This window comes from Telmatherina bonti (genome assembly GCF_933228915.1).
Source record: "Telmatherina bonti genome assembly, chromosome: 24".
Classification (NCBI taxonomy): Eukaryota; Metazoa; Chordata; class Actinopteri; order Atheriniformes; family Telmatherinidae; genus Telmatherina; species Telmatherina bonti.
Genome location: NC_136633.1, coordinates 18,854,792 through 18,881,916, shown reverse-complemented (window position 1 = coordinate 18,881,916; position 27,125 = coordinate 18,854,792). Strand labels below are relative to the sequence as shown.

The following is a 27,125-nucleotide window of genomic DNA, read 5'->3' as shown; positions in this document are numbered from 1 at the left end:
TCACCTCAATCTGCTGCTTAGTTTGGCTGGCTCAAGCACACACACATAAATTAGTCTGCAGACACACACACACACACATACAGAATGTAGACGTACACCGGCTAAATACTTAATTACACTCAATTATTTCCCACATATCAAACATAAAGAGCAGCAATGAAGTGTTTAAAGTGGGTGTAAAATAAACAGAAAACAGCAGAAAAGATTAATGTTTGGTATAAAAATGACCAAAAATGGTTAGATTTTTTTACTTTGACAGTTTACTTTGTCGTCCCTGTTCCCTGGTGAATCCACCGGTGTGTGTTCGCTCGTTTTCTTCCACCGGGGAGAAAAATCATTAGCAGCTCATTAAAATAAGTTATTACGATTCTCAATATCATTTTAATTAAAATTCACTTATCGCAGTTTGGGACTTGAGGACAGTGCCATTAAGGAGACGGTTCTGTCGAGGATTTGTCCAGAACATCCACGTTAAAGCTCCTGTGTGTGCGTGAGTGTGTGTATAGGTGTGAATGTGTGTGTGTGTGTGTGTGTGTGTGTGTGTGTGTGTGTGTGTGTGTGTGTGTGTCTGCTCATTCATGTCTTTGTGACCTCATTAAAACCGCTTTTGGCATAATCACTGACCTTGTTGGGACCAGTCATCCTTTTGGCGACCAGATCCTGGTCCTAATGAGGCAGAAAATCATTTCTGGGGTCTAAGTTAGGGTTAGGGTGGTGGGGCTGGGAGGGGAGACTAACTGCACTCACTGCTGAGTCTGTTGAGGTAGAGTCTGAGACAAACTGGGCCTAAAACTGTGTAACAAATTCAGAAAATGTTCCTCAGACTTTGAAGATTCCACAATCTACAGTGTTTAATATCATCAAAAGATTCACAGAATCAGAAGGAATCTCTGTATGAGACCCTCGTGTCATCTGCCCTGGACCCTTTACAGTTTGCATATCAGGCTCAACTTAGTGTGGATGATGCTGTCATCTATCTTCTGCAGCGTGCTCACTCACACCTGGATAGTGTTAAAGGCTCGGTGAGAATCATGTTTTTTGATTTCTCGAGTGCCTTTAACACTATTCAGCCTGTTTTGATGAGTGACAAGCTGCTCGGGATGGGTGTCAGCTCCTCCACTGTCTCCTGGATTGCTGACTACCTGTCTGGCAGACCTCAGCATGTGCGGCTGGGGAACACCCTGTCTGATACTGTGGTCAGTAATGTAGGAGCTCCGCAGGGCACTGTCCTGTCTCCTTTCCTGTTCACTCTGTACACCTCTGATTTCCAGTACAGCTCCGGGTCCTGCCACCTGCAGAAGTTCTCTGATGACTCTGCGGTGGTGGGGTGTATCGGGGATGGACAGGAGATGGAGTACAGGACACTGATTGCAGACTTTGTGAAGTGGTCCCAGGCTAACCATCTGCTCCTGAATGTGGACAAGACAAAGGAGCTGGTCATCGACTTCAGGAGAAAGAGGACACCAGTGGAGCCCATCACCATCCAGGGCTCAGAGGTGGAGATAGTGGACTGCTACAAATATCTCGGAGTCCATGTGAACAGCAGAGTAGACTGGAGGGACAACTGTAATGCTGTTTACAAGAAGGGCATGAGCAGACTGTACTTCCTGAGGAAGCTCAGGTCTTTCAATGTGTGCAGTAAACTGCTGGAGATCTTTTACCAGTCTGTGGTCTCCAGCGTCCTGTACTTCGCTGTGGCTTGCTGGGGCAGCAGTACATCCAAAAGGGACATCTCTCGGATTGACAAACTGATCCGCAAAGCTGGACAGGTGGTTGGCTGTCAACTGGAGACATTTGTGACAGTGAGGGACAGGGGGACTCTGGACAAACTGCTCTCTATTATGGACAATCCTGCTCATCCACTCCACCGGACTGTAGAGGGGCAAAGGAGCTCCTTCTCCAATAGACTTTTACAGCTGCGCTGTCACAGTGAGCGCTACAAGAACACATTCTTACCATTCTCTATACAGATGTACAATAACTCCCCACTTTGTGACAGATAACTAACATTCATTTCAAAGCCTCTGTGTAAACTGGCACTGCATTTAGTCACATGTTGTATATATTGTAAATTTCTAAATTTCCATATTCTATATTGCCAATTTTACTTGATAGTTTTATTTATCTTTGTAAAAGTGTACATATTCCAGATTGCTTTATGGATAGTACCTATTCTATTTTATTATTATTATTTACTTTTTTTTTCTCTTACCTACTATTGCTGTTTCTATTTCTTCCTCTATTGCTGTTCTGAGCTACTGTGACAACAGAATTTCCCTTGTGGATGAATAAAGTCTGTCTAAGTCTAAGTCTAAGTCTGTATGCTTGTGATCTGTTGCATTAAAAACAGACATGATTCTCTACTGGAAACCAGTGCATGGACTCAGGAAGATTCCAGAAATCACTGTCTGTGAACACAGTCCACCCTAAAAGCCACACATGCAGGTTAAAGCTCAGTCATATGTGAACAGGCTCCAGAAACACCTCCGTCTTCTCTGGACCAATGCTCATTTAAAATGTTCTGAGGCAAAGTGGAAACCTGGATGAAGATGTGGAATTGTTTGTGGACAGCATGGACGGCGTGTCCTGCAGACTAAAGAGGAGATGGAGCATCCAGCTTGTTATCAGCCTGCATCTATGATGGGATGGGGTTGTATTAGTGCCAACGGCGTGGGCAGCTTCCACATCTGTGAAGCTCCATCAATGCCGAAACATCTGCTCCCATCCAGACAACGTCTCTTTCAGGGAAAACCTTGCAGATTTCAGCAGGACCATGCTGAACCACATCCTTTATCCATCACAGAAGCATGACTCCGCATCTGATGTGTCGTTTATCTTCTACTGGGATTAAAGTTTGTTAGATTTATAAAATCACAGTTCTGGTTTTATTATTTACACAACATCCAGACTTGTTGGGAACTGGGATGGCAAACAAATGTAAGCTTACAAATCAGCTCTGTGTTTCTATGACTGTAAGGCAGCTGATATTCGTTGTCATGGCAACCTCTGAATCTGGCTGGTGGATACCAGGTGAAATGAGCTGTCAAGCTGGAGAAGTCCAACCTAGCTGTGCTAGCTTGTGGGACTACAGAGGCAGGTGACAGCAGAGCCCAGCTGAGGAGGCAGAAACTCTGGTGTAGGAGGACTGTTGCTGAGACAAGTAATTATGACTTAGAGTCAGACTGGAAGAAATTCTGACACGATGTCAAGACACATCTGGTTTGGGAGGAGTTGTTTCACTTTTTATAGGGCGAATAAAGGTTCATGTGCAAATACACTCAGGTAATAGAGGCCATATCCGACATGGTTCTACTGTCTTCATGTTTGTGTTAGTTCTGTACAAATAAGCTAAACTGAGGTGAAGTGAGTGCCAAGCCAACTTTATTTATAAAGCACTTTCCGACAGCTATGTGCTGATCATAAAATAATTAAATTATTAAAACATAAAACAATAAAACAATAAAATACAAAACAATGGAATGGCTCCATCCAGTATGCAGCCAGGAGGACAATTTGTGTGTTCATCTTCACTTTGCCTGGCAGTCTCATCATGACCCCCGCTCTTCTTTACAGCAAATGTTATTCCAGCTGTATTTTGGTTAAACTCAAAGCAACATTTTATTTGTTTGTGTAGTTTCAACTATTATTCAGAGATGGGCAGATGAGGCCTTGTGAAGCTTTGAAGCTTCAAAAGATTTAAAGCTTAAAATCCTCAAAGAAAGAGCAGTGACATCTAGTGGTCCGCTGCAGGCACAGCAGCCACAACTGCTAACACAAAAGCCATAAATTCAGTCTTAAACAGGCTGTAGCTGCATTTCCATCACCCCTAAAATTGTGCAAAACCTAAATATCGCAATAAAAAGCTGGGATAGAAAATATCAAGATTTAGAAAACCTCTCAATTATCAATAAAACGTTTTTACTCTCTTATAAGGAGGACTTTCCAGACCTGTTGATGTATAGAAGTATATCGTAAAAGTGTAATGGGAACACGTTTTTTACATTAACAGGAACCAAGACGTGAAGTAGGGGTTCAAGTGACCAGTTCATTCTAGGTTGATGGAAGGTTTGTAGGGACGGAGGAAGACAGATAATTTTAAAGATTGTTAAAAAGAAAAATATAAACTCCATTCTTGACAGCAAACAACTGAGCTTACTGGGAGATGCTTACTGGGCTAAGAATTCAGCCCAGGAAGCATACGAGAAATTAAATAGGGAAACAATGGAGAAGAATATGGAAAGTCATGGTAAGCCTCTGGAGCAAGTGGAAAAACCCTGAAACCAAGCTTAAACCAGGTAGCAGTTTAATGGAAATGCCTGAAAATTGAAGAAACTTCAGAAATATCCCCTTTATTTAGTGAAAAACTGTAATGGAAACACAGCATACGATCTGGGATAAATAGCCATATCTGGCAGAAACTAAAAATTATAATAATTTTATATTTAGCAATTTATTCTTTTTCTGCAGCCATTTAATCCTCACTACAGTTGGAGGAAGGCAAAACCATAAAACACATACCTTTGTGGATGACGTGAGGTCAAAATGTTTACTACATATGATTGTTTTATTTCTTTTCTCAGTCATTATAGTTCTGTCTCAATTAAAAGTCTCTCACAATGACCAAAACGGCACCAAAGACTTAAACCAGTAATCTTATTTCTGATGTTTCATTAAGTTGTATAAAGCCTCCATTGCTTTTGGTCACATGATCACAGAGATGAAATTGAAGCCTCGACACAGTGATTCAAACCAGCCTGCTTCATCAGCATAAAATAGGCTTCAGTTCAGCATGTTGAGTCACATGAGGAGATGACGAGGAGTTTGGTTGTGCAAACTCATTGCACATGCAAAAAAAAAAAAAAAAGGAAAAGTACAAGCTGTTTCACTAACAATGCACTGAGGGTTTCATCTTTCAAAGGTGCAAAATAGCACATCTGTACCCAGTTAGTAAGTCTGCCACAATGAATATGCAATATGGGGTGTCTACATGTAATTTTGCGTGTGTTGGGAGGAGAAAATGTAAATATAATAATTTAGCACCAACAATGCGATCAATCAAACCTGAGATCAATGTTGCTGATAAAAACTGCTTCTATATTTACAGTACCAAGTCTGAAAAGATTGTGCATCTGTGTGTGTAATTTTGCACAAGGCTGCAGTTATTGTCACAAGAAAGAGACATTGAAACAAAGCAAACAGAGGCAGAGAGTATGTTTTCCATGAGCTTATGAAATGCTTAGCAAAACTAAATGAGGCTTTTTTTTTTTCTTTTTAGAAATGAGAACCTATATCATATGTTTTCTTTCTCTTTTTTTTTAAAAAAAGTGACAGTCCATACACCCTATGCCACCGCCTGTTTTATTTTCAGAGGTTTTCTCATATCCCAAATTTAATTTGTTTGCCTCTAATGTCTTTATACCGCCTCTTTATTTCATACCCTGTTCACATTGTTTTAACATTAACCTTTTTATAAATTTGCTCCCATACAGTGTTTATTTTTGTGGCACTCAGATCTCTTTACAGAAGATCATTTAAGTGTTGGTTTCGTCAACCGACACCTCCAATTTCATCAGGTTGAATTTCCTTTTGCGCTTCCTTCCCGTAATTGCCATGCTGCAAACCATATCATTGCAAAACCCTCAAACAGAGAGTCTCAAAAACAGCCACAACCTCTGCTGCCCATTTACACAATCACTCTGTTAGTAAAACCATTGTTCACCCCCACATGCGAAATTCTAGATTGTACACACAAATTACTACTCGGTGATAAGTGGTAAGGTGAGATCTTATTGATCTGGTCCTCAGTGGGCCTGATATTTAATCTTTATCTTTCTTTTTATCATCTTTGCAGGTCAGTCAGCTACTGGTTTTGTGTTGTTGCTATGGATGGATGGATGGATGGATGGATGAATGGATGGATAAACCTTTTGACTCCTTCAACTTTTCAGTGCTAACGAGGTGCTGCCTTTGGTGAAGGTTTGTTTAAATGGGGGATATTGTTGGGGCTCATCCCCTCTTTTCTATTGGTATATTTTTTGTGGTTTAACATCACCATGGGGCTTGTGTGTGTGTGTGTGTGTGTGTGTGTGTGTGTGTGTGTGTGTGTGTGTGTGTGTGTGTGTCTGAGTGCAGAGCATGTGCTAGTGTTAGTGCTGGCCGTGTATTTTTCCATTTCTTTAAGCTGTTTTTCTTTCGACCCTTTCTTCAGAAAACCCAGAGACGGCAGCAAGTTTAGGGTCTCTTTTAGGATTTTAAAAGTGTTTTTCTATTAAACCTCGTCCAAATAAAACTACTTTTGTTGGACAATACACAACTGCTTGTATTTACCAGCAAATGTTTGGATTTTCTGGGGTCACATCTGCAATACACAGCTGGAGTAGTCCAAATTGGAAATAAGCATCTTCTCGTGGATCATGGGGTGTTGTTTCGCTACTGGGACATTCACAGAACTTACATAAAGGATTTCTTCTCCCAGCTGGAGCAGAAATGCTGTTTGTATTTCCTCTCAAACTTTTTCTTTCTAAAAGATTTGAGTTGAGCTGGAATCTCAGGGGAATATTCATTCTCATCTAAACAAGATCAGTCTCATTCAGTCGAGTCTCAAGAGATCCGAAACGTGTTCGGCAAAATATTCAAGAGGGTCCGGCTGCAGAGCTCCACTGTGAGGCCGGTACCGGTGCAGGTTCTACTCTCAGACCACCTCCGCCGCAGAGCAGAAAGAAACCAACTTTCCCTTCTCCACCCAATGCAGCCTGGGAGGAGATTACACAAAGAAGAAGGCTTGTCGACCGCCAATAAAACACAAAAAGAAGAAGAAAAAGACAAGAATAAAGACAAACATTTGGAATTGAGGAGAATGAAAAGTAAACTGGGATAAGCCAAACTTCACTATGGTAACAAACTAAACAAAACAATTCTGAATGCAACTTGAAAAGTCTTTGTGTCTTCCTGTGTGGAGTGGAGTTCTGCAGCTCCACTGGCGGAAACATTCAGCTAAGCATTCCATTTAGGATTAATGGCCCTGCGTTCAACACATAAACCTTATAACTATCCAACAGTATCAAGTGAATCCTTAAAGCAACTCCTGTTACCATGTCTGGCTTTACTGTTTCTCGCTGACATTATTGGTAAATAGCTAAGTTTTAGTAAATATATTCTAATATAATTTTAATAAAATTCCAAATAAAGGATGCAAATGAATACTTATTTCCACCTACTTCCACAGTGGTGGTGCTAGCTCTCCTGTCAGGGTCATTAAACTGCTGCATAGAAACAACGAAGCAATAAAATGTGTGTCAGTGGTCCGTATCCCAAAGTCAAAGTTTGTATAAGTTTGGCTTTACGTTTTACTGTTCGTGCATTTATTACTGCAGTAAAATCTTTAATGGCAGATTCAAACGCTGGTGAAATATTGGCAAAGATTTCCTTCCTGCATCATTATCCAGTGCAGCAAAGGAACTAAATCATGCTGTGTGTTTTAAAACTGACCAGATTTTCCCCTAAACCTAAACGCTCATGTCTGAGCTGAAAAAGAAAACTAGCGCTGACAATGTAACCTAACCTGTAGCCACTGAAACACATGGAGCAGGGATAAATACACAAATACACAGCATGAACAATATTATTATTATTATTATTATTAATAATAATGAATAGAAAAAACACCAAACATTTGAGAAAATCAAGCTCTTCTATTGACTCATTTGCTCTTAATAAATCAGAAATGTCTATGACTGATCAGGCCCATATAAATGCAGCAGCTGCGGTCCATCATCATTTACGTCTTATACCCTTTAATATCCCTGTGAGGTGAAACCAGGAGAGGAGAAGGTCTAGCAAAAGTGAACTAGCAGGAAGCAGGAGAAGCTAAAGGGCAAATAAAACGAAAGGCAGAACTGAACATGACAAGTCTACAAAACCCAAATATATCAGATTTCTGTGGATACTCATCTTCCTTCTTTCACATGGTAGTTAAAAAGGATTTATGAGCCTGTTTGTTAAATTTAAGCTACTGAAACAGCCATGTTTTGGTTTTTCCAAATCAATTTCTCACACGTTCAGTGTGAACTCCAAGCAGCATCAGTAAACTGTCACATTTTCTTTCAGCTGCTTCAGGAATCCATTTTAAGACTTTTTTGCAGATGTGCTCATTGTGCATGCTGAATATGTGGCTGCTTATGCGAGGTTTGTTTAATCATTTTTTCCAGGGTCTGCTGTGCTTACACACATGATCTCAGGCTTGTTGTGAGATTTGATCGCTCACATCCACATGGATAAAAGCCGAGCCGTGCGAGGAAAGGGTTTCTGTTGTCTATTCATTTGATAAATGAGGCCATTCTGTTTGTATTTTTATGATAAATTAACTTCCTAAAAGGCCTGAATAAATTAGATAGGCCCAATTCCTAAAATACATGCAGGGAGAAGACATTTCTGACATGTTTTAGGTCCCCCACTGGGATGACTGGTCTCTGTCAAGCTTTAATCGGTCTCATTGTTTCCTCTGATGTTGTGTCAGCTCATCCCTTATTTCTCTGCGTGACAAGAGGAGATGCCACAGGCAAACATTCAGCTGCAATTTTAATCATAAAAGGCAGAAACTGGGTTTGTTAGATACAATAACTCAACACTGGGAGCAGAAGCGCTAACACACTGATGCGCATGAAGGCATAAAAACATGTGTGATTCCTTTCTAAATGCCTACAGCACTTGCAGGGCATGTACCTCTGCATCTGTGTGGCAGCTGTGTTCAGGCTTGCGGGGAGATTTTTGGGAGACATATGGGTTTCCAAGGACCTCAGTGCCTCCTGTATAATATCACAGCTACTGTTGCTATGGCATCTGTACTATTGAGCTGCCAGCAACGATAAATGAATCCATGTTTCCCGCTGAGAGTAATCCCACAGAGGGTGGAGTCATTAGCTTAACGAGTACTCCTCAAATGACGCCGCGCAAATGCTTACGTAATCACAGAGAAAGATGCATGCGTTCAAGTGCTTGCAGAAACTTATCAGGATAAATTGAAGTTTGATTGAAAGTCTTGATCGTTCAATCTTTTACTCCATCCTGCTTCTATTCCAGGTCAGAGCAACATGTTTAGATACCATCCATCCATTTCCTTAACCGCTTGTTCCAGTTAGGGGTCGCGGGAAAGCTGGAGCCTATCCCAGCAATAGTGAGAGGCAGGTACACCCTGGACAGGTCATGGTCACATGACAGATAAATTAATTTATGGTGACCTTTTAGGTCATTTAACATTAGTGAGTATGCATCTGAAGGACCCTTTTCGTCAGTTATGCGTACACCACTTGGACATCCTCATAATGCCAAAGGCCACTTTGTTGGCTAAACCAGTAGTAAACATGGTGGGCGCCAATGCTTTTACCGGCGATAGCCTTGCTTCAGCCTCAAAATAGGACCACCATCTTTCCTCTCATGTCCACAGGGGGGAAATCGTCAGTCCTTGGAGTCATCAGACAACCAGCTAAAGACGGAATGAGCACTGCATAACTGGTGCCAGGAACTAGACCAACCACACCAATTCAGGCAGCTCGCTGGATTCTTACTCCTCGTTTACGTAACTTCTCTCTGCTCTGACTGGAGCACACAACAACTCTCTGGCATTACTCTCATTTTCCTGGTAAAGACTACTCTCTATGGAGATTTCAATGTACATCCAAGCTTTCTGACATTCTTGGGTAGTTATGAGTATGCATGAGTAACGTTTTGTATAAATGACAAAAATCTTCTGTTATTCAATGAGATTTTTCCTTTTTATTGATAGGTAGTAAATCATACTTCTCATCTCCTTCCATGACTCAGGCTGAATGACTGGAGAAATCCTCAGATTTCCTGGTAACCCACCTCACTTCATAAATAAACATTTCACACTCTCCATTGTCTTGTGGTGTCTCATTGGCATTACACCAGCGGCACTAGCTGTGACAGATTAGTTTAATATTTTCGACACTGAGACAGAGACAGCATTCATCCAAACGGTTAGAAAAGTCCTGTAGAGTTGATCCTGTGCATTTATTGCTCTGAAAATGGGTTGTTTTGTTATGATGACACCACAGAGGACACACTGGGAATATGTGGAGGATTAGTCGAACAGTCCCACCTGCTTCAGCGTTCAAAAGCCCCATAAGCAAAACAGTTTTATAGTTATTAGTGCGATTATAGAGGAAAAAGTGCTGCAAATATAATGCAACATGTTTAATAGAAATAACTACATGAGGATTTATTGATAATTTAGAAACACACTGTTAAATCAAACGGCTTCAAAGTGCTACGCAGGTGCAATCAATTTATCGTTTATTAAAGACATTAAAACTCCTGAATAGAGCTGAGGAAAAATGTATTGGATGGTTCAGAGCTGGATTTCTTTTACTTACTCTGTCAGAAAATCTACATCTGTTCCACATGAGGTACACATCTATATACATGTGTGATCCGGATATGCAAATGTGTGTGTGTGTGTGTGTGTGTGTGGTGGATTTATATGGTTGTGGTACATTTATTCTTCGCAGGGGCGGGGGATTTGTCTCCTCACATTGGTGTATTTGCTCCCTATATCAAAACACAGGAGATTTACGGAAAAATAACAATCCGGGAAAGACAAGACTTTTCCGGCCAAAACAGGATACTTGACAGTTATACATGTGGAAGACAAATGAAGTACATATAATTCACAGGAAAAACATTTCAATCACATGTGAATCACATGAAAATGTACACATGCACACGTACATGTGAAAGACGTACATGTGAAAGACACATGAAGAGGATGTAATCCACAATAGAAGAACATTTAAATAATGTGGAAAACATAAGAATCGCATGTGAATCAAACTGGATGAATGTGAATCACATGAAGAACATGTTAATAACATGAAAATGTTTGCAGATATGAAGAACATAAAAAAGATGTAAAGAACATGTGAATCACATGAGAAGGAGATGTGAATTACTTACCTAAAACAAAAAACTTCATGTATGCATGTACATGTGGAGCACATTTCAAGTATATGTGATTTACATGTGATGCACATGTGAATTAATGTTTAAAAATGACATGTTTGCATATGTGGTACACGTGCACATCTACTCTTGGAAGACACATGAAGATCATGCAGTTCACATAGAGAACATGTGAATCACATGAATCAAATGTGATGTATTTGAATTATGTAAGAACATGTGAACCATATGGATATGTTTGCACATGTGGTACATGTGCAGTTCGTCTACATGTGGAAGACAAATGAAGAACATGTAATTCACACGTTAAGAATATTTCAACCAGATGTAAAGAACATATGATTGCATGTAAATCAAATGTGAAGAATGTGAATCATGTGAAGAACATGTGAATCACATGAGAATGTTATCACATGTCATGTTGTTTCCAGATTAGGAAAGAATTGCAGTCTAATATTCATCTGAAAGCTTCAAGTTGAGCAAAATGAAATAAACTCTGTATCGACTGATTGGGAAGCCATTACTTCTCTACATCAGCTCAGTTAAATGGATCGTTTTAATTTGTGGTCTACCTATTTCTATCATTTCATTATTTATGAAAGAAATAAAATTAGGTTTGTAACAAGGCATCATTTGATTATAAGGTTTATTATATACCATATTCAACCAGTCATTCATAAAAAACAACCCTTGTTCACACCCAACCTCCCCTTCACACAACTGGAGGGAAATAAGATCCATCTGACACCTTTAGTGGGACCATCAATCGCAACTGTTTCTCTAAAATCATGCAGCTAACATCCACTGCTGTTGCTTCTGGTTGCTACTTTTTAAGTTTTTGTTTTTTAATTATTAAATTTGGAATTGGTTAAGTCTAGAGAAAGATCCTGATTAAGGCTAACATACTTGCAGAAGGCTTTAATGGTAGCTATGGCAACAATATGAGTATACAATCCATTACAGTGGTTTTATTGTGGCGCTGTGTAGCTGGATGCACCATGGAAAAAACAAGTTAAAACAACAGATTCAGGCAGATACCATATAGTGCTGTGGAACCTTACATGTAGTGATGAGTTCAACTACTATCAAGTTGACAGAGTTTTCCAAGGTCTTAAAATGTTCAGATCCTCAATCTGCTGCTGTACTGCATGTTTTAGAAGTTTCCTGCTCCAACAGGTCTTGGGGGTTGGAAAGAGAAAAGAAAAGAAAAGGACAGAGCAGGAGAAAAGACAAGCGTCCACATGAGACAGACTTTTACTGGCTGGAGAGGTCTCAGAGAACAGACAGGAAGAAGATGATGCTGTATTAGCCATCGTTATGAGGCGCATCCCTGACTGAGTCTACTGAAGTTCAGAAGTGCTGCTTTATATTCAAACAGAATACAATATGTTGTAATTTTTGCATTAATGTGGCATAGATTAGGGCCATCCTGCAGGTTTTCTATGTATCTCTGCTCCAACAGACCTGACTCAAAATAATCACTCATTGTGGTGAGCTTCATTAGCTGTTGGATCCATTTAGTGCACAGGTTTCAAACTCCAGTCTTTAAGGGACAGTATCCTACAGGTTTTTGTTGTCTTCATGCCCCTAAAGGCCTGATTGAAATGTATGAACAGGCTGACAAGAAGCTGTTGGATCCATTTGATTTGAATCAGGTCTGTTTGTGCAGGGAAATAACTAAAACCTGTCGGATAACGGCCCCCCAAGTACTGGAGTTTGACACCTCTGATTGAAAGGAAGCCAGTTGTGTTGAAACAGGGATACATCAAAAACCTGCAGGACAGCGGTCCTCAAGGACCGACTTTGGACATCCCTATAGATACCTTATACCCTACAATGTGTCCTAAGGGGGGTTTCTTTTTTCAAAAGAGCTGAAGTCGATGGTGTCCAGGCTTTTAAGCCTGTTTGAGAACTGATCCTTCCGAGAACTGCACAACGGGTGTGGGCTGAAAAAAAGAACTGGAAACTAAGTAAAATCCAAAATAGCAAGGGATCAATTTAAGAATAATAATAAAGATAAAAAATTAGTGAAAGGGCTGACATGCAGATGAAAGAACACGGGATGAGAGACTCGGGGAGAGATGGTGGGAGGGCTGGGAGGAATGGGACAGAGCTCTGATTGCAGTTAATTGCTGTTCACAGCCAGGGCAGGTCTAATCACTATGAGGCTCTGTGTGTGTGTGTGTGTGCCTGTGTGTGTGTGTGTGTGTGTGTGCCTGTGTGTGTGTGTGTGTGTATGTGTAATTTATGCTAATGCCCCCCCAGCCTCTGGATACTGCCCTGAGCTCAGTGGAACGGCTGCCTGCTCATACTTAGCCTTGGTTTATAATTAGGAAACAGATTATATTCCACAACCTCCGCTGCACCCTCCACACCTCCAAATCCGACAGGGACTCTTCTTCAACTTACATAAGACTGAGAAGAGACAGAAAGCCGGGACCAAACATAACTCTCATTCTTCTCTTTTATTACAAGCACTCATGTGGTCTCTTTGCCCTCTACAGAAATAATACTTAGAAATAAAACTGGCTTCAAATCCATTCTTTCCCCTTAATTTTCCATTTATTCTTAATATAATCAAATTTTACCTGAGGCGTAATAGACTGCAATGTGAACAGAGACATTATAGCAATATTAAAAAAAAAAAAAAAAAAAGCTGAAGAAGAAGCAAATCACCCTAAAACGGTCTCAACATGAACTAAAATGAAGCCAAACTAATGACACCAGCTATAAATCAACTCCAACAATCAAACTCTATCAATGTGCAAACAGAGCCTGATTTGGGTCAGTAGCTTCAACTTAAACAAAGTTTACATGGACAATGGAGGAAACCAGAAGTACCGACTTCCTGCAGCCCTACTGTAATCACAGTGGGCCTAGCATGATCATTTCCACCCACTCTGAACATCAAGCTTAACTCCAAACAGGTTGGGATCAAAACCAAAGTATACCAAAAATGTTTGAGACAAAATCGGATCCAGAGCATGAAGAATAACCAGATTCATGAAGATGTCTGTGTTCTAGTAGGTAAACGTTCTTAAATGCTGCAAATGTGCAAAATTACGGATTATATGGTCGATCAGTTCTTAAGCAGACAGATCTTAGTTAGGTATGCTCTGATAAATGCAGATTAGGGAGGTTTAGTGAAATACAAACCTGGTTTCCACATCTAGAAAGGTAAGGATGATTCCACACTCCCCCACTTTCATTTGCTGACAGTTTTCACACTGTGCAGGATGTGCAGAGCTTTTTGATCAGCTTTAGAAGTAACAAATAGAAACTTTCTGTTGGCCAGATTACAAATCTAGCAGCCCAATGTGCTGCTAGCTTCCTTAGTTGCTGCTCTACAGTCTGATTTACCCGTCAGCATGAAGTGAGAGGTTACAACAGGCTGTGGCGAGAATTTGGCTCGGCTTTCCCTGGCTGAGGCTGGGTGCTGGTTTTCCAGCTGTTTCACAGCTCCCTGGGAAACAGTAATGGCTTTGTGGGACAGGGCCAGGTGGATGAGTAGCCAGTCTAGCTAACGCCACTGGCCACTGTCCACTTTAGTGACCTGGTCCTGGTGACCAGCAGCTAACAGCAAGGATCTGCAAATACCTGGATACAGGACTTAGTGAATGAGAGGCTGATGGTAGCAGGTTGTAACTCGGTGCAGTTGACTGCTCATCTACACACATCCATCCTGTCTGGTTGGGTTTAAGGTACCGCTTGCTCACTTAGCAAGACCCAGTCTTAGTGAGAAACTGCTGATGTCTGATCAGTCGGCCTAGAAAGTGGCACCCGGCTGCTAATGCTCCTTGTTACTAAGAGCCTTGTAACTAAGTCATCCCCATCTACCATCCACTCATCCCAACGCAGTTATGTGAAGTTTTTCAACCTGTATTCCTGATATCTTTTTCTCTTACAGTCCATCTTTGCTGTACATTACGGCTGCAATAGCGTTTCTGTGAGCAGAAAAACTACGAGGATTTTTTTGCTTCTTTTAGGACTGAAACCAGGTAATGAGGAACAGAGGTGAAGGAAGTATGGATCTGTTGCTCCATCGCTTGCTCGTGTGTGAAACTTAGAAAATGGAGTTAGGACTGGGCGAATAATCGGATTTTAATCTCAATTACGGTCTAGGTTTTCAATGACCATAAAAATAAAAGGGTGCGATTATTTTTCTCTTAGCATTTTCCCCACTTGCTGCCTTTCAGCTGCTAATCAAGCGTCACTGTCATTGCAGCACTGTGCTGTAAACTCCTCCCACAGTCGCTTTGGTTTTATTCAGCCACTGTAGACAACTTGGCAACTTTCTCGCTAAATCTGGTGACTTTTTTTGTTAAAAGCGACTAGCGACAAATCTAGCAACTTTTACTGGAGTTATTAGAGACTTTTCTGGTGTTTTGGCGATTGACTTGAAGGCACATATTGTTCTGCAGTTACTGTAAGGAACGAGCAGCGGGAGCCTCTCCCATCCTAAAGCACTCCCAGGCGGCCAGTCTCAGTTGGCTCCGGCTGCAGGTCAATGTAGAATAACTGGAGTAGGTTGTGGAAGTTCACTACAACATAGTTTATACCACGGTCAGTGAGAACTCGCTGCATTATTTTTATCAACATAGTTTGGCAAGTTAAACACTGAAATATCCTTCCGTACTGAGGCGTTAAAATAGCAACGCGTTAATCAGCTGGTTCAGATCAGCTGTCTTTTAACAGGTGAATGAGAAAGTACTGGATAATTGTGTTAAATAATCAAGATCTCAATTTCTGTCAAAATAATCATGATTATATTTTTTGTCATAATTGAGCAGCCCTAAATGGAGTGCAACAACACAATTGAGAATACAATAAAGAACAATGGAGAGACAGGCAGCAACAGCAGACGGAATAAATCCGAAGCCAGAGATGCAGAAGAAGTGAGAGCAAACATGAGAGGAGCGCAAATAGCAGAGAGCAAAGGTCTGATTAAAAAGCACCCATCTGAAACTGAATCAGAGCAGATGTACATCTCTGACCTGCTGAACTGGGAGAGCAGGAACAAGTCTGCTCCTCAGCTGGTTTGAGTCTGGTTTTAGTCCTTTAAAGCCAACCCAATAAAAAGGAAGAAAATTTTCATTTTTAAACATGAAGTCTTTATTTGGCCCAATAACAAAATATAAAATATAACTAGTAAAATAATTTTTTTTTTATGTTTACCATTTATTACCATCGAATGTGTCAAAATGATTGCAGTGCTTTACTGTATCTACCAGGGGGCAGAAGACAAGTATCAGATTGTGTACAACAGGGTCTTGAGTCGGGCTGGACCATAGACCGTATATAAAGAGATGGACGGAGTCTCCGTGACGTCACCAGTAGGTTTCTGAAGAGCTGAATTGAAGCTCGGTGGGCGGTTCCTACCATCACCATGTTGGCAGTGTCATGTGCGTCGTCTCGCCCGGAAAATACAAATATGGGCAAAGAAGTGGAGCTGAGAGGGCAGCCGTGAGCGTCATGGCGGATGATTGACATCGAGCGAACTCCAAGCTTTCTGTCGCCAAAACCTAACCGAGCTAACCCCAAGATAACGGGAGATAACCAGCTAACAGAGGTAAGCAGGCTAAAGCTAAGTCACATTGTTAACCGGCTAAAAACCGCGGTTGTTCTACGTTCTTCTTACTTGAAGCGAGATTGGTACCTGTCAATCAAAAGGACATGCCCCTAAATTTGCCAAACTTCGAGATTAAATTACTTTAAAACGGGCGAGTTAGAAAAAAATTCACTCCCCCCTCAGTTGTCATGAAGGTAAACCTGACCTATGAACCGAAAATGGATTTTTGAACCAGGCTGTAAACTGCCGTGAAGTTGGCCTTTTTAACATGGGAGTCTATGGGGATTTGCTCTGTTTTGCAGCCCCTAGTGGATGAAGGGGGAACTGCAGTTATATGCACTTCCGCATAGGCTTCATTTTTAACCGCCGGAGGTTGCCGCTTGGGCTGGACAGTATCATTCCAATATGATATCACAATACTTTTCTAAAATATCTTGATCATGATATTACAGACCATATTTATCTCTTTACCCAAACAAGAAGCCACAGCCTCAGTAAAATCCTTCCACGGTTTTCCAGACTAACAGCTAAATAAAGCATCTGCGATCCCACGCCGTTTTAGTTTGGTTTGGGTTTTATTGTAGTTCTGAAGTCACTTCAGTCAGACAAACGGTGGAAGGATTTTACCGAAGCTCTGACTTCTTGTGTGCGTATACAAAATAAAATAAAATTCTATGTGACACATTTACTGCACCTATTGTTTCTACCAACTGCTTAGTAAAGTTTTTGGGACTTTTTGGGCACATTTATGATGTGCTTTATTGCTGCGACACTCAAAATGCTTTCTATGTGAACTAATCTATTCCAATCTGGTGTGTACACGTGCTAACATTTAAGCAGAATGGTCCTGTCTGACAGTCAGAGAAAGATTTATCGAAGATGGAGAGGTCTACAAAGTGATTGTCACAGTTGTAGTGTTTGCAGTTGTAGTGTTAAGCAGCAGCTTGATACTCGTGCACACCTGCTGCAAACAATGAAGAGGAAAAGGCGTAGAGACAGAGTCTGACTGTCAAACAAACTTTCTGCTGCTGTCCGGTGTGGAAACATCAGTCATTGCACGTTTACATCTACTCAGAGCATCGCTGTAAGAACGCAACCTGACAACCTTCTAATTCAGTGTTTACATGATACCACCATCGGTTTGAGAAAAAGAATATTCTAACTCTGTTAAACCCAATGAAAACCCTCCCAGTTTGACACTTTTCATTCAGAACGGATCATTTTGATTCCGATGGAGCTTTCAACCCCATTGCAATCAGTGTATTGGCTTCATGTAAACATAGCCAATGAATGATTGGGAAGTAGGACTAACCACCCACTCTCCAGTCATTGGACGACCTGCTCAAACGCCTGAGTCACTGCCACCTGTATTACAATAAGCACTCCTGCAGAAAGGTGTTTCTATGGTTCCACGTGTTTCATTGGGCAGCTGATGAGGAGCTCAGTAATGACCAGACATGCAGCCGTATGTGTGCAGAACATGTACATGCAGGATCTAAACACACATTTTGTATTTCAGTATAGGTGCACATGGTTTTTTTTTTTTTTTTTTTTTACAACCCTCTTTTATGCTGAAACTGCCTCACTGACATCAGCATTCACACAGCAGCATCCACTCGCCGGCTGAACTCAATTTAAACTGATTTTAGCTGATTTATTTGTGCTCCACATTGTTCATCTCAGATTCTCATCGTATTGATTATTAAGCTTTCTGGTTCATGTGGAGTAAATCCTGACTCCCAGCAGGGACCCTGATGTGACATCACGCTGAAGAAGATGTTGGAGGCATGGATCACCAGGAGAAACCATGTTCTGTCTAGACACCAAGCTGAAAAAGTCCAGGCATATTTGTGCAGATGTGTGTCTGAATGCAGAGGGAGGGGGCTCCTCAGGGACTTCCAACTGGCAGACTCATTATCAGGCCCCCCGTCGCCTCTCTCTGCATCTTTTCTGGTCTGTAATGACCTAAAAACTCCATGTGGGTCAGATAATACGGTGAACCCTCCTTTCCAAAGCAGCAGACGAAGAGTGTGTGTTCATGTCCATCACCTTCTCCAGCCAGCAGCTGTGTTTCCTCTCCTCCATCATTGCTGTTTTCTGTTTGTCCCCCTCTCAGCCTGTCCGAACCCACCAGCATGCCTTTCTTTCATGCAGAGCCAGACCCAGTGGATCACTTCCCACACTCGTCCTGGTTGCCAGCATGTCACACGTCTCCGAGGGCGACTCAGCAGCTGTCTTTGCTGCCATCTTCTGTCCACAGTCATCATCACTTTCCTCCATTTATCCCACCAGAGTCTCCCACGTTAGTCTGGTGGTTGCTCAGTTCACCAGCTGTGTGTTTTACTTTGTATCAGTTTAAGCTGATAAAGTTTCTCAATGAAAAACAAACCTTGCTCCGATTTTAGTCCCCGTATTCAGGCCTGCAGCCAGTCCTGGTTAATCCGGTGCTAAAATGAGTAAAAGGAAGAGCAAAGACGTCCAATGCGATGTTTTGTACCAAACAGAATTAAATGAAATGTATATTTTCTGCAGGTAGGCTGATGTTTGCAGGCAGGAGGAGCGAAGCAGAGAACAAGAAGTGATGAATTGTGAAAAGAAAGCGTTAAAAAACGAAAAAGCAGAAAGAAACAGCAGAATTCACCATTAAATCATCAATTCAAACAGAAGTCAGAAACCAGAACATGAAAAAGTGGAAACAAAGGAAAAAGAAAACATACATAATGATTAAAATCACTTGTCCTGTTTCTCACTGCTGATTGGTTTTAATTAAAATGTGAATAACCACGAAAAGATGTTATAAAACATATTGTAAATGTTATACATGATAAAAACTCATATCAGTGCTTTGTCGTGCTGTTTTCCGAATGACAACCAGTTTATTTTTATAAATTTATACATCAAAAAATCAGAAAAAAATGTCCCAAAAAAAGCACAACAAGTAAGCAAATAAGTGTTCAGTTGATTTTATTTTCTTTATTGTAACAAAACTTAAATTTGCTGCTGGCAAGTTTGTTTATTTCCCTTTAAAAGTAGCCACAGCTGGATAGAAGAGGATTGATTAATCTATCAAATTGCTTATTTCAAGCATAATAAAAAACAAATGTACACTTTTTTCTCAGACGAGACAGGTGTTATATAAAATAACAATACAAACCAAATAATGTAAAAAATTAAATTTAAGAAAAGAACAAAAAATAAAAAGACAGATTATATAGTTTGAAAAGGAGCAGCATGAAGCAGAAACTTATAAACCATCCAATCTGTTCACACACTGTCACATGTCACCCTTTTTCATCTGATTTGCTTTGATTCAAACGATTCCGTTCGAATATGAACAAAATAAATAAATTAAAAGAAAAATAAACAAAACATAATGACAATCTCATGGACGTGTTACAACCGGGTTTTCGTTTAAGGCATGAGAAGAATTTCAAGGTTCTGAGACTTCAGAGTTTACTGAACTGAACCAGACCTGATGGTGGCTCGATCACCTGACTGAAAAAAAGACAACCCAAGTGTTAACAAACATGACGAATAACCACCATGACGACCTGGCAAAGAAGACGCCGAGCTACATGCTGAGAGACTAAAATACAGACATGACATGGGGTCCCGGTTTTGAGGTCCCAGACTGACGCCCCTGAGCAAGACCCCCCCAACCCCCAGTCCCCCTTGCTCCCCAAGGTGACATGGCAACCCGCTGGTCTCTAATGTAAATACAGATTAGATTTATCTATATTTTCCACACATCCATCGTTTTTAGAATCAGGATGAGTAATACAATCAGAAGTTATCGCTCAGGATCTTCTTCTGTTGGGGGGTGATGTGATGGGGAGGGGGGGTATAAACATAGAGGATGGAAAGTGGAAAAAATGGAGAATGAGTTGGAGGGGACGCAGTGGAGCCATCTGACACCACTCATCCAGCTCCGTCAAGCCAGCTGAAGGCTATTTCCAGCATGAGGTGACCCACCAGCTGTACCGGGGGTGAATGGGGGGGCAAGACAGAGGCCCACAGACAAGGGAAAGTGTCTAAGGAGAAAACAGAGTTTGATAAATTTGTTGAGACCCTATTTAAGGAGAATAATCTCGAAAATACTTCTTATTTAAGAAGTATTAAAGAAGGAGGGAAGGTCGGGGGGGCGTGGTGGTACCTTTCCCCCACTGCTGGACTGTCTCAATCTCCATCTCTGGCTGCTGACCAGTCCAGGTAAAGTCTAACAGGAAAAAACACTTTTTCAGCCTCCAACAGCTTCCGCTTGTTCCAGGCATCATAGAGACACAGGAGCACCCCCCTCCCCCCCACACCCTGAACGCCGTTGAGCGGCCATGTTGGCTTGCACATGATCCCAGGACTGAAGTCTCTACAGGTGTGAAGGCAAGTGGCGACAGAGAGACATGTTTGTCCTCAGGAAAATGAGCAACGACAAACCAATCCAAAAGAACACCTTTGCTGCTGCCAGAGTACGGCTAGAAGCTGCCATGCAGGAAGAAAACAAACATGAGGGCAAGCTGAAGAGACGTCAATATCATCACAACCAGGCCGGCCTGATGTTTGTGATGTTTGTGTGCACTTCATCAAAACGACTTCATCATCGTAGATCTTCATCAGTCTCAAAGTGATCCAGTTGGCTTTAGATTCACTTTGTTTTGTGTCTTTTCAGGCTGAATTATCTTCCTGTTGCCAACGTAGTCAGGACACTGTGTAGAATGTAATTAAACCAGAATGTTGTGATTAATAAATTTAATCTTTTCTCCCAGTAGAACACTAAGAATGGGAAAGTTGGAAAAACAATCAATCTAGTTGGTTAAACAAATATTGTTCCAATATATTGTTCAGAAACTGACCAAGCAATTGGTTTTGGGACAACAAACTTAACTGGTTCACCAAACAATCAATGAAAATGATTACTGACAGTAGTTTGTAAATCCAATTGTGTGGCTATAGTCAAGTGTTGTGTGTATTAGATACAGAAAAAGTACATTTGTACATGTACAACATGCAAAAATTCACATGATTTTTGGTTTTTGGCTCTAAAAGAATATTGGACCAAACAGAAAATCAGCTCTTAGCTTAAGTCCCAAGGAACTCTGGTGCGTACTAGCCTGGCAAGCAAGACTCTCTCGCTGTACCACCATAGAGCAGGGGTGCCCATGTTCAGTCCTCGAGATCTACCATCCTGCAACCTTTAGATGCAACCCCTGTCCAGCACAGCTGAGTCAAATAGCTGAATTCCTCTTCTGCATGTCGTTCAGCTCTGCAGAGACCTGCTAACGAGACACTTATTTGATTCAGGTGTGTTGGAGAAGGGTTGCATCTAAAAACGGCAGGATGGTCGATCTCGAGGACTGGATTTGGGCATCCCTGCTATAGAGTCTGGGGACTCATTTGCATCAACGGATTTCTAGGGTGGGAAAAAACCAATCATAAAAATGGCGGACGTGACGTTAGTCAAGCGGCAGCCTACAATGTCCGGAAGTGTGCGAAGACATGGTGTGCAGTACAGAAGACATAAATGACTTGACATTTTTGCTGTAAAAACCTGAGGCTATCAGTTGTTGAGGTTTTAAGGATTTGATATGTTCTCTGTCATCTAAAGCAGCATTTATGGCAAAAAGAAACTAACTCTCACTATGTCCGTGCGCCATCTTGAATGTTTTGAAGAATACGTGGTGACACAAGGCACGAGGCAAGAATCTTCCCAGATCAACCAATCAGAGTGGTCGGTTTGTTTAAGACCGATGTGAATCTCTGTGAAGGGGGGGGGACTCCAGACTGAGTCACTCTGTACTGAATATATAGTCTGGCGTGCCAGGCTAGGTGCACACTGGCTGCTGGGAAACTGATTCCAGGCTTCGTCAAGACGGAGATACTACATGCCAAAGTGTCCTTGGGCAAAACATTGAACCCCAAGTTGCCCCCAATGCCTATCTGGGTGTGTGTGTGAAAGGGTAAAAAAATATTTAAATGAATAACTACTGTAGTAGTTTTGACAGATTGTTCATTCACCAACATAGATTAGTTGAGAAGAGGAGAAACAAAAGGCTGGAAAAGTAACATCTGAAGGATCCTTTGACAACTAATCAGGTTACCTGGCAGCAGGTCAGTAATCGCTAGAACAGAAGAATTTCAGAGAGGCAAAGTCTCTCAGATGGAAAGCAGGACAGAGCTTCACCAGTCTGAAACAAACTGGCTCATGAAAAATGACAGAATTACAGAAAAAAGTTCCTCAGATTTCAGAAACTTTGAAGATCCACCATTTGCAGATTCAGAGCTGCATGTCCACCTGAGCAGAGACGCCAACATCTTTTCCTTTCTGTGCTATAACTAACCATCAACATACTCCATGACTGTAGCAGCAGATAAAGCCAGTTACTGGCAGCGAAGGAGAGAATTGCTGAAGAAAGCAGAGACCTTCCAGCCGATTGGTTGTGTAGCCTGGATGGTTTATAGCCCGGTGGAGGTAAGTCTGCTTACCATGGCTGTGGTTCTGCAACCGACACCAGAACATGCATCTGTGGGGTGTGTGCACACACAATTTAGTATGACATTGAAATGAACCCTTTGGTTAAAAGAAGATTTTGTCCCTGAGCAGCACAGATTTTGCTAAACATCAGTCCAGTCTTCCCAGTGGAAGCGATTAGCAAACAGCTCTGAGGGCATCAGCAGACCACCACGCGGTGCTGGAGTCCACCATGGTCCAGTACTGAGTCTCTTCCTGTTCATACAGTACAAATCAACTGTAAAAGTTCCCACAGAGCCGAGAACATGAAGTTACAAAATAATCCGAAACCAATGTGGCAATCACTGTCTTTAACCCCGCCCTGCTTAGCATCCTGGAGACAGGAATCTCACATGGGCCAGACATCGTGCGGCGGTGCTTCCTCACCGCTGCATTCACAGTAAAAAAAAAAAAAAAAAGTTGTTTTGGAACTTGAAAACTTAATAAATAGTTCTTCAAGAACCAATATGTTGATAGTGGTTCAAGGCTGGATTGACCTGAACAACGGTGCAAGTCATCAAGGTGCATCAGAGAGTAAAGAAGGAACACATTTCATGTTGGTCGTTCCCACCTCTGGATGCCATGATAAGCCAACGAGCAGCCAACCAGAGAACAGGAAGCAGATCATCCAGTTCCGCATGACGATAAACCACCAAAAGTTCAGATGGACGCTCGAATCGTTCACTTGCAGTAAAACCTGCGGTGCGCTGTTTGTTGCCTGGAAACCAGTTTAAATTTGAGGTGATTTAAGTCACCTGGTTCTGACGTCCTAATGCAGCCTGATTACTTCCACATAGCAAAGTTCTCCCATTTTGGTTCTGGTTAAACTGGTGTGAACTGGGTACATTTGCCAGAATACACAGAGGTTCTGAGGCTGTAGAACCAGAACCAGAAATGTGTCTGTCTGAGAGCAACAACAGTGAACCTGAAGCTGGATGTGGAGTGGCGTCTAGGTGCGGTGATGCACGGCGTAGCTGAGTCTGGTGAAATTTGTTGTTGTGCTGGATCACCTGCAGTTATTGCACAGCAAGAAGCTCCACAAACCACAAACCATTCAATCACAGCAGAGGACTGCTGCAGGGGTGCACACTGGGCCTGGAGAAGGCATGCATCAAGCCTTCCCAGGCCTACGTGGAGCACACAGCGGTGACGCCATAACCTCATGGTTTAAGCTGCTGGTACCAGACGTCCTGATGGCGTCTAACCTATAAATATGTTTTAATCAGAAATGTTCCACAGGAAAGCTTAGATTCACAACATGTGAACAACAATATCAGTCCAGGCTCCAACTACAACCAGTCACAGTGCTGTTTACCATTCTGTGCCCCAGTAGCAGATGATACTGGAACACAAACACTCCAGTCAAACCAGCAAGGGTCCAGTAAAACAGTTGGTCCCCAACAAATCTTTTATCCAGAAAAAACTGAAGGATTTTAAAGGCCAAACAGCTAAAATTAGTCGACTTTCAGGGTTCACGCGAGCACAAAGTGAAACCAAACAAGACTCCGAACAGTTGTGACAAATTTTCCATCCCAACATGATCCAGACTTACTCAAAACAGTCTGAAAACATTAAGTAATATAAATAAAAAAAATAAAAAAAATATATTTAAACACAGATGATGATGATGATGTGAAACTGGGAGAAGTTGGGGATGGCTGACTTCAGTGGTGGAAGAGGAAGAGCAGCAGGCTTTTACCATTTGGCCCAAAAGACCTCTGTACTCGCGCACACGCGCGCGCGCGAACATACACGCTTTGATCTTACCAGATCGACACTTGATGATTTCTCCAAACTCGTCCTCCACCGGCTCGTCGCAGTAATCCTCGGGGCGCATACCCTCCGCCATCATGCCAGGTGTGAAAAGTTTGCTGGGGAGGAAGGAGATAACGGACCAGACTGGGCGGGAAAAACTAGATCCAGATCAGACTTTCAGAGCCAGAACGCGCCGAACAGCTGAGAGGAGGATGGCAGGAGGAAGAGGAGGACCTTTAGGTCTGTCACTGGGGCGCAGACGAAGAAGAGCAGGTGGTGGCGTTGGGTGGGGGGTGGTGGAGCATTCCCACCTCTAAATAGCAACTTGTTGTGAGGTGGCGAGCCGCTGGGGCCCGTGACGTGAGGCGGACGCCGTGCGTAAAACCCGACACCCGGCGGGTCTGCGGCGGGATACTCAGCCTGTTTCCTCAAAGGGAGGATGATGTAGGGCCGCCTACACGCCTACCTCTTCTGGCTTTATACACACTCCACAACATTCTGGAAGGACTTCAGCAGCTTCATCACCCAGGATCTCTACAAGGACTTCTCCCTGAAATGGGATGATGTTGTTTTTTGCTTTTTTAGAACGCAAAGAAAAGAGGATATATTTTCTTTATAAATCTGTTAATAATATTAAAATTTTACATTCACAAATGTAAATATAATAAGCAAAGACCTGTTTATACATTTTGATTTATACATTTCTATTATGACACTCTGACACATAAAAAACTTATCAGGAACTCTCAACAAAAAGGCCTTAAAAACTGTAAATATTTATCTCACAAACTTTTTGAATGTATCTAACCTTCTTGCACAATCCCCCCCCCCTCGGCATAATGTTTCTTTAGATTGTATAATGAACGTATACTGGTATGTTCTATCCTTTGTTACAATAAAGGAAAATTTTATTTTATTTTTTTTAAAAGAGAGAGAGAGAGAGCAGAGAGGAGCCCAGTGCATCATGGGTCATCTCCAAGTGCATCATGGGACATTTCTCAATTTGTGCTGGACAAAGGAACACTTTGGCTACGTGATGGAGGATTTACTCAGTTTGGGTTTAAAAGCAGCCACTAATGCCAGATTTAAATTTATTTCAACTTGACCTACAAGGTGATTTTAAGATATTTGAAAAGAATTTCATTTTTCTTTTCAATTTAAATTCTCGGGTAAACAAAATATTTGCCATTAAATGGTCAAAAGTCTCCGTCTGATATGTTCTTTAGACGTTGTTTATTTGTTGTTCAGATGCGGGTTAATGAGGTTTGGATCCTGTTATTTATTATACTGTTTTACCGTTTTAAAAACTGGAGTTGATCAAAGTACTTGATGTTCACATAAAAGTAAAAACATAAAAATGTGAAAGAAGAGTTCATTTCCTCCTGACATCAACAAGAGGAAGGAAGGCTGCTGAGTGACAGCTCACCCTGGCAGTCCATCCCACCATTCACAGCTTCTCCTTACAGACTGGGCTCCATGCTGCCTGCCTCCTGGCATGCCATCATTTCTTTTTTTGGTGTGCTTCATTCAGATACCCACCCATGGCCCCCCACAGAAGCTCCTGGTCCCATCATATCATATCTAATAATAACAGCTCTATTTCGGCTCAAGAATGCTAATGCGCTGCAGTGTGTGATGGACCAGAACAGGAAACCAGTCTCTCTGAACAATCTGGCCACCCGCAGCCTACTGTGCATGACAGTGGCACTGCAATTCTTTACACATAGGGGGCCGGAGGTTAGATTTAGTAGGGGGTTATTTACTAAAAAAAAGGGACATCGTATATATATTTGTTTTATAATTTAATGTAAAGTAGTTCAAGTTCCATTTCATGGATGATAAAGATCTCTGTAAATAAAGTTTGATTGATTGATGATTGAGCTGCACGGCTGTGTAGAGGTTAGCACTGCAGCCTCAGAGCCAAGAAGGTCTTGCTATGAGACCTTGACTTTGAGCCTTGGCTGGTTCAAGCCTTGACTCGGGGGAAGTTCCACCTTCCAAATGTTGACTGGTTACTCTAAAAATTGTCCCTATAGGGGTGAATGTGAGCCTAAACGGTTGTTTGTCTCTCTGTAATGGACTGGTGACCTGTCCAGGTTCTCTCATCTGGTGATTGCTGGGATAGACTCCACCTTCCCTCTGACCCTTAACTGGAGCAAGTGGTTAAGAAAATGGGTGGATGATATGATATGATATGATTATTTATTTTAAGATTATCTGTTAGCAGTTATCTGTAATAACTGTGGTCACATTAGAGAGACAAAAGAAATAAAACATCTTTACACAAAAATCTGCATCACATGGTGAAAATATGTGGAAGGA

At 41.7% G+C, this 27,125-nt stretch overlaps 1 protein-coding gene across 4 annotated transcripts in view; it reads right to left on the bottom strand.

The window, feature by feature from the left end:
- dmd (dystrophin) overlaps positions 1 to 25,000 on the bottom strand; it is a 243,822-nt gene extending 218,822 nt beyond the window's left edge. For all 4 annotated transcript variants that reach the window (XM_079264012.1, XM_079264016.1, XM_079264013.1 and 1 more), the window contains exon 1: positions 24,816 to 25,000. In XM_079264012.1, coding sequence (XP_079120138.1) covers positions 24,816 to 24,900 — 85 coding nt within the window. In that variant the 5' untranslated portion in view covers positions 24,901 to 25,000. The remainder of the gene's footprint in view (positions 1 to 24,815) is intronic.
- Positions 25,001 to 27,125: the final 2,125 nt, after the last annotated feature.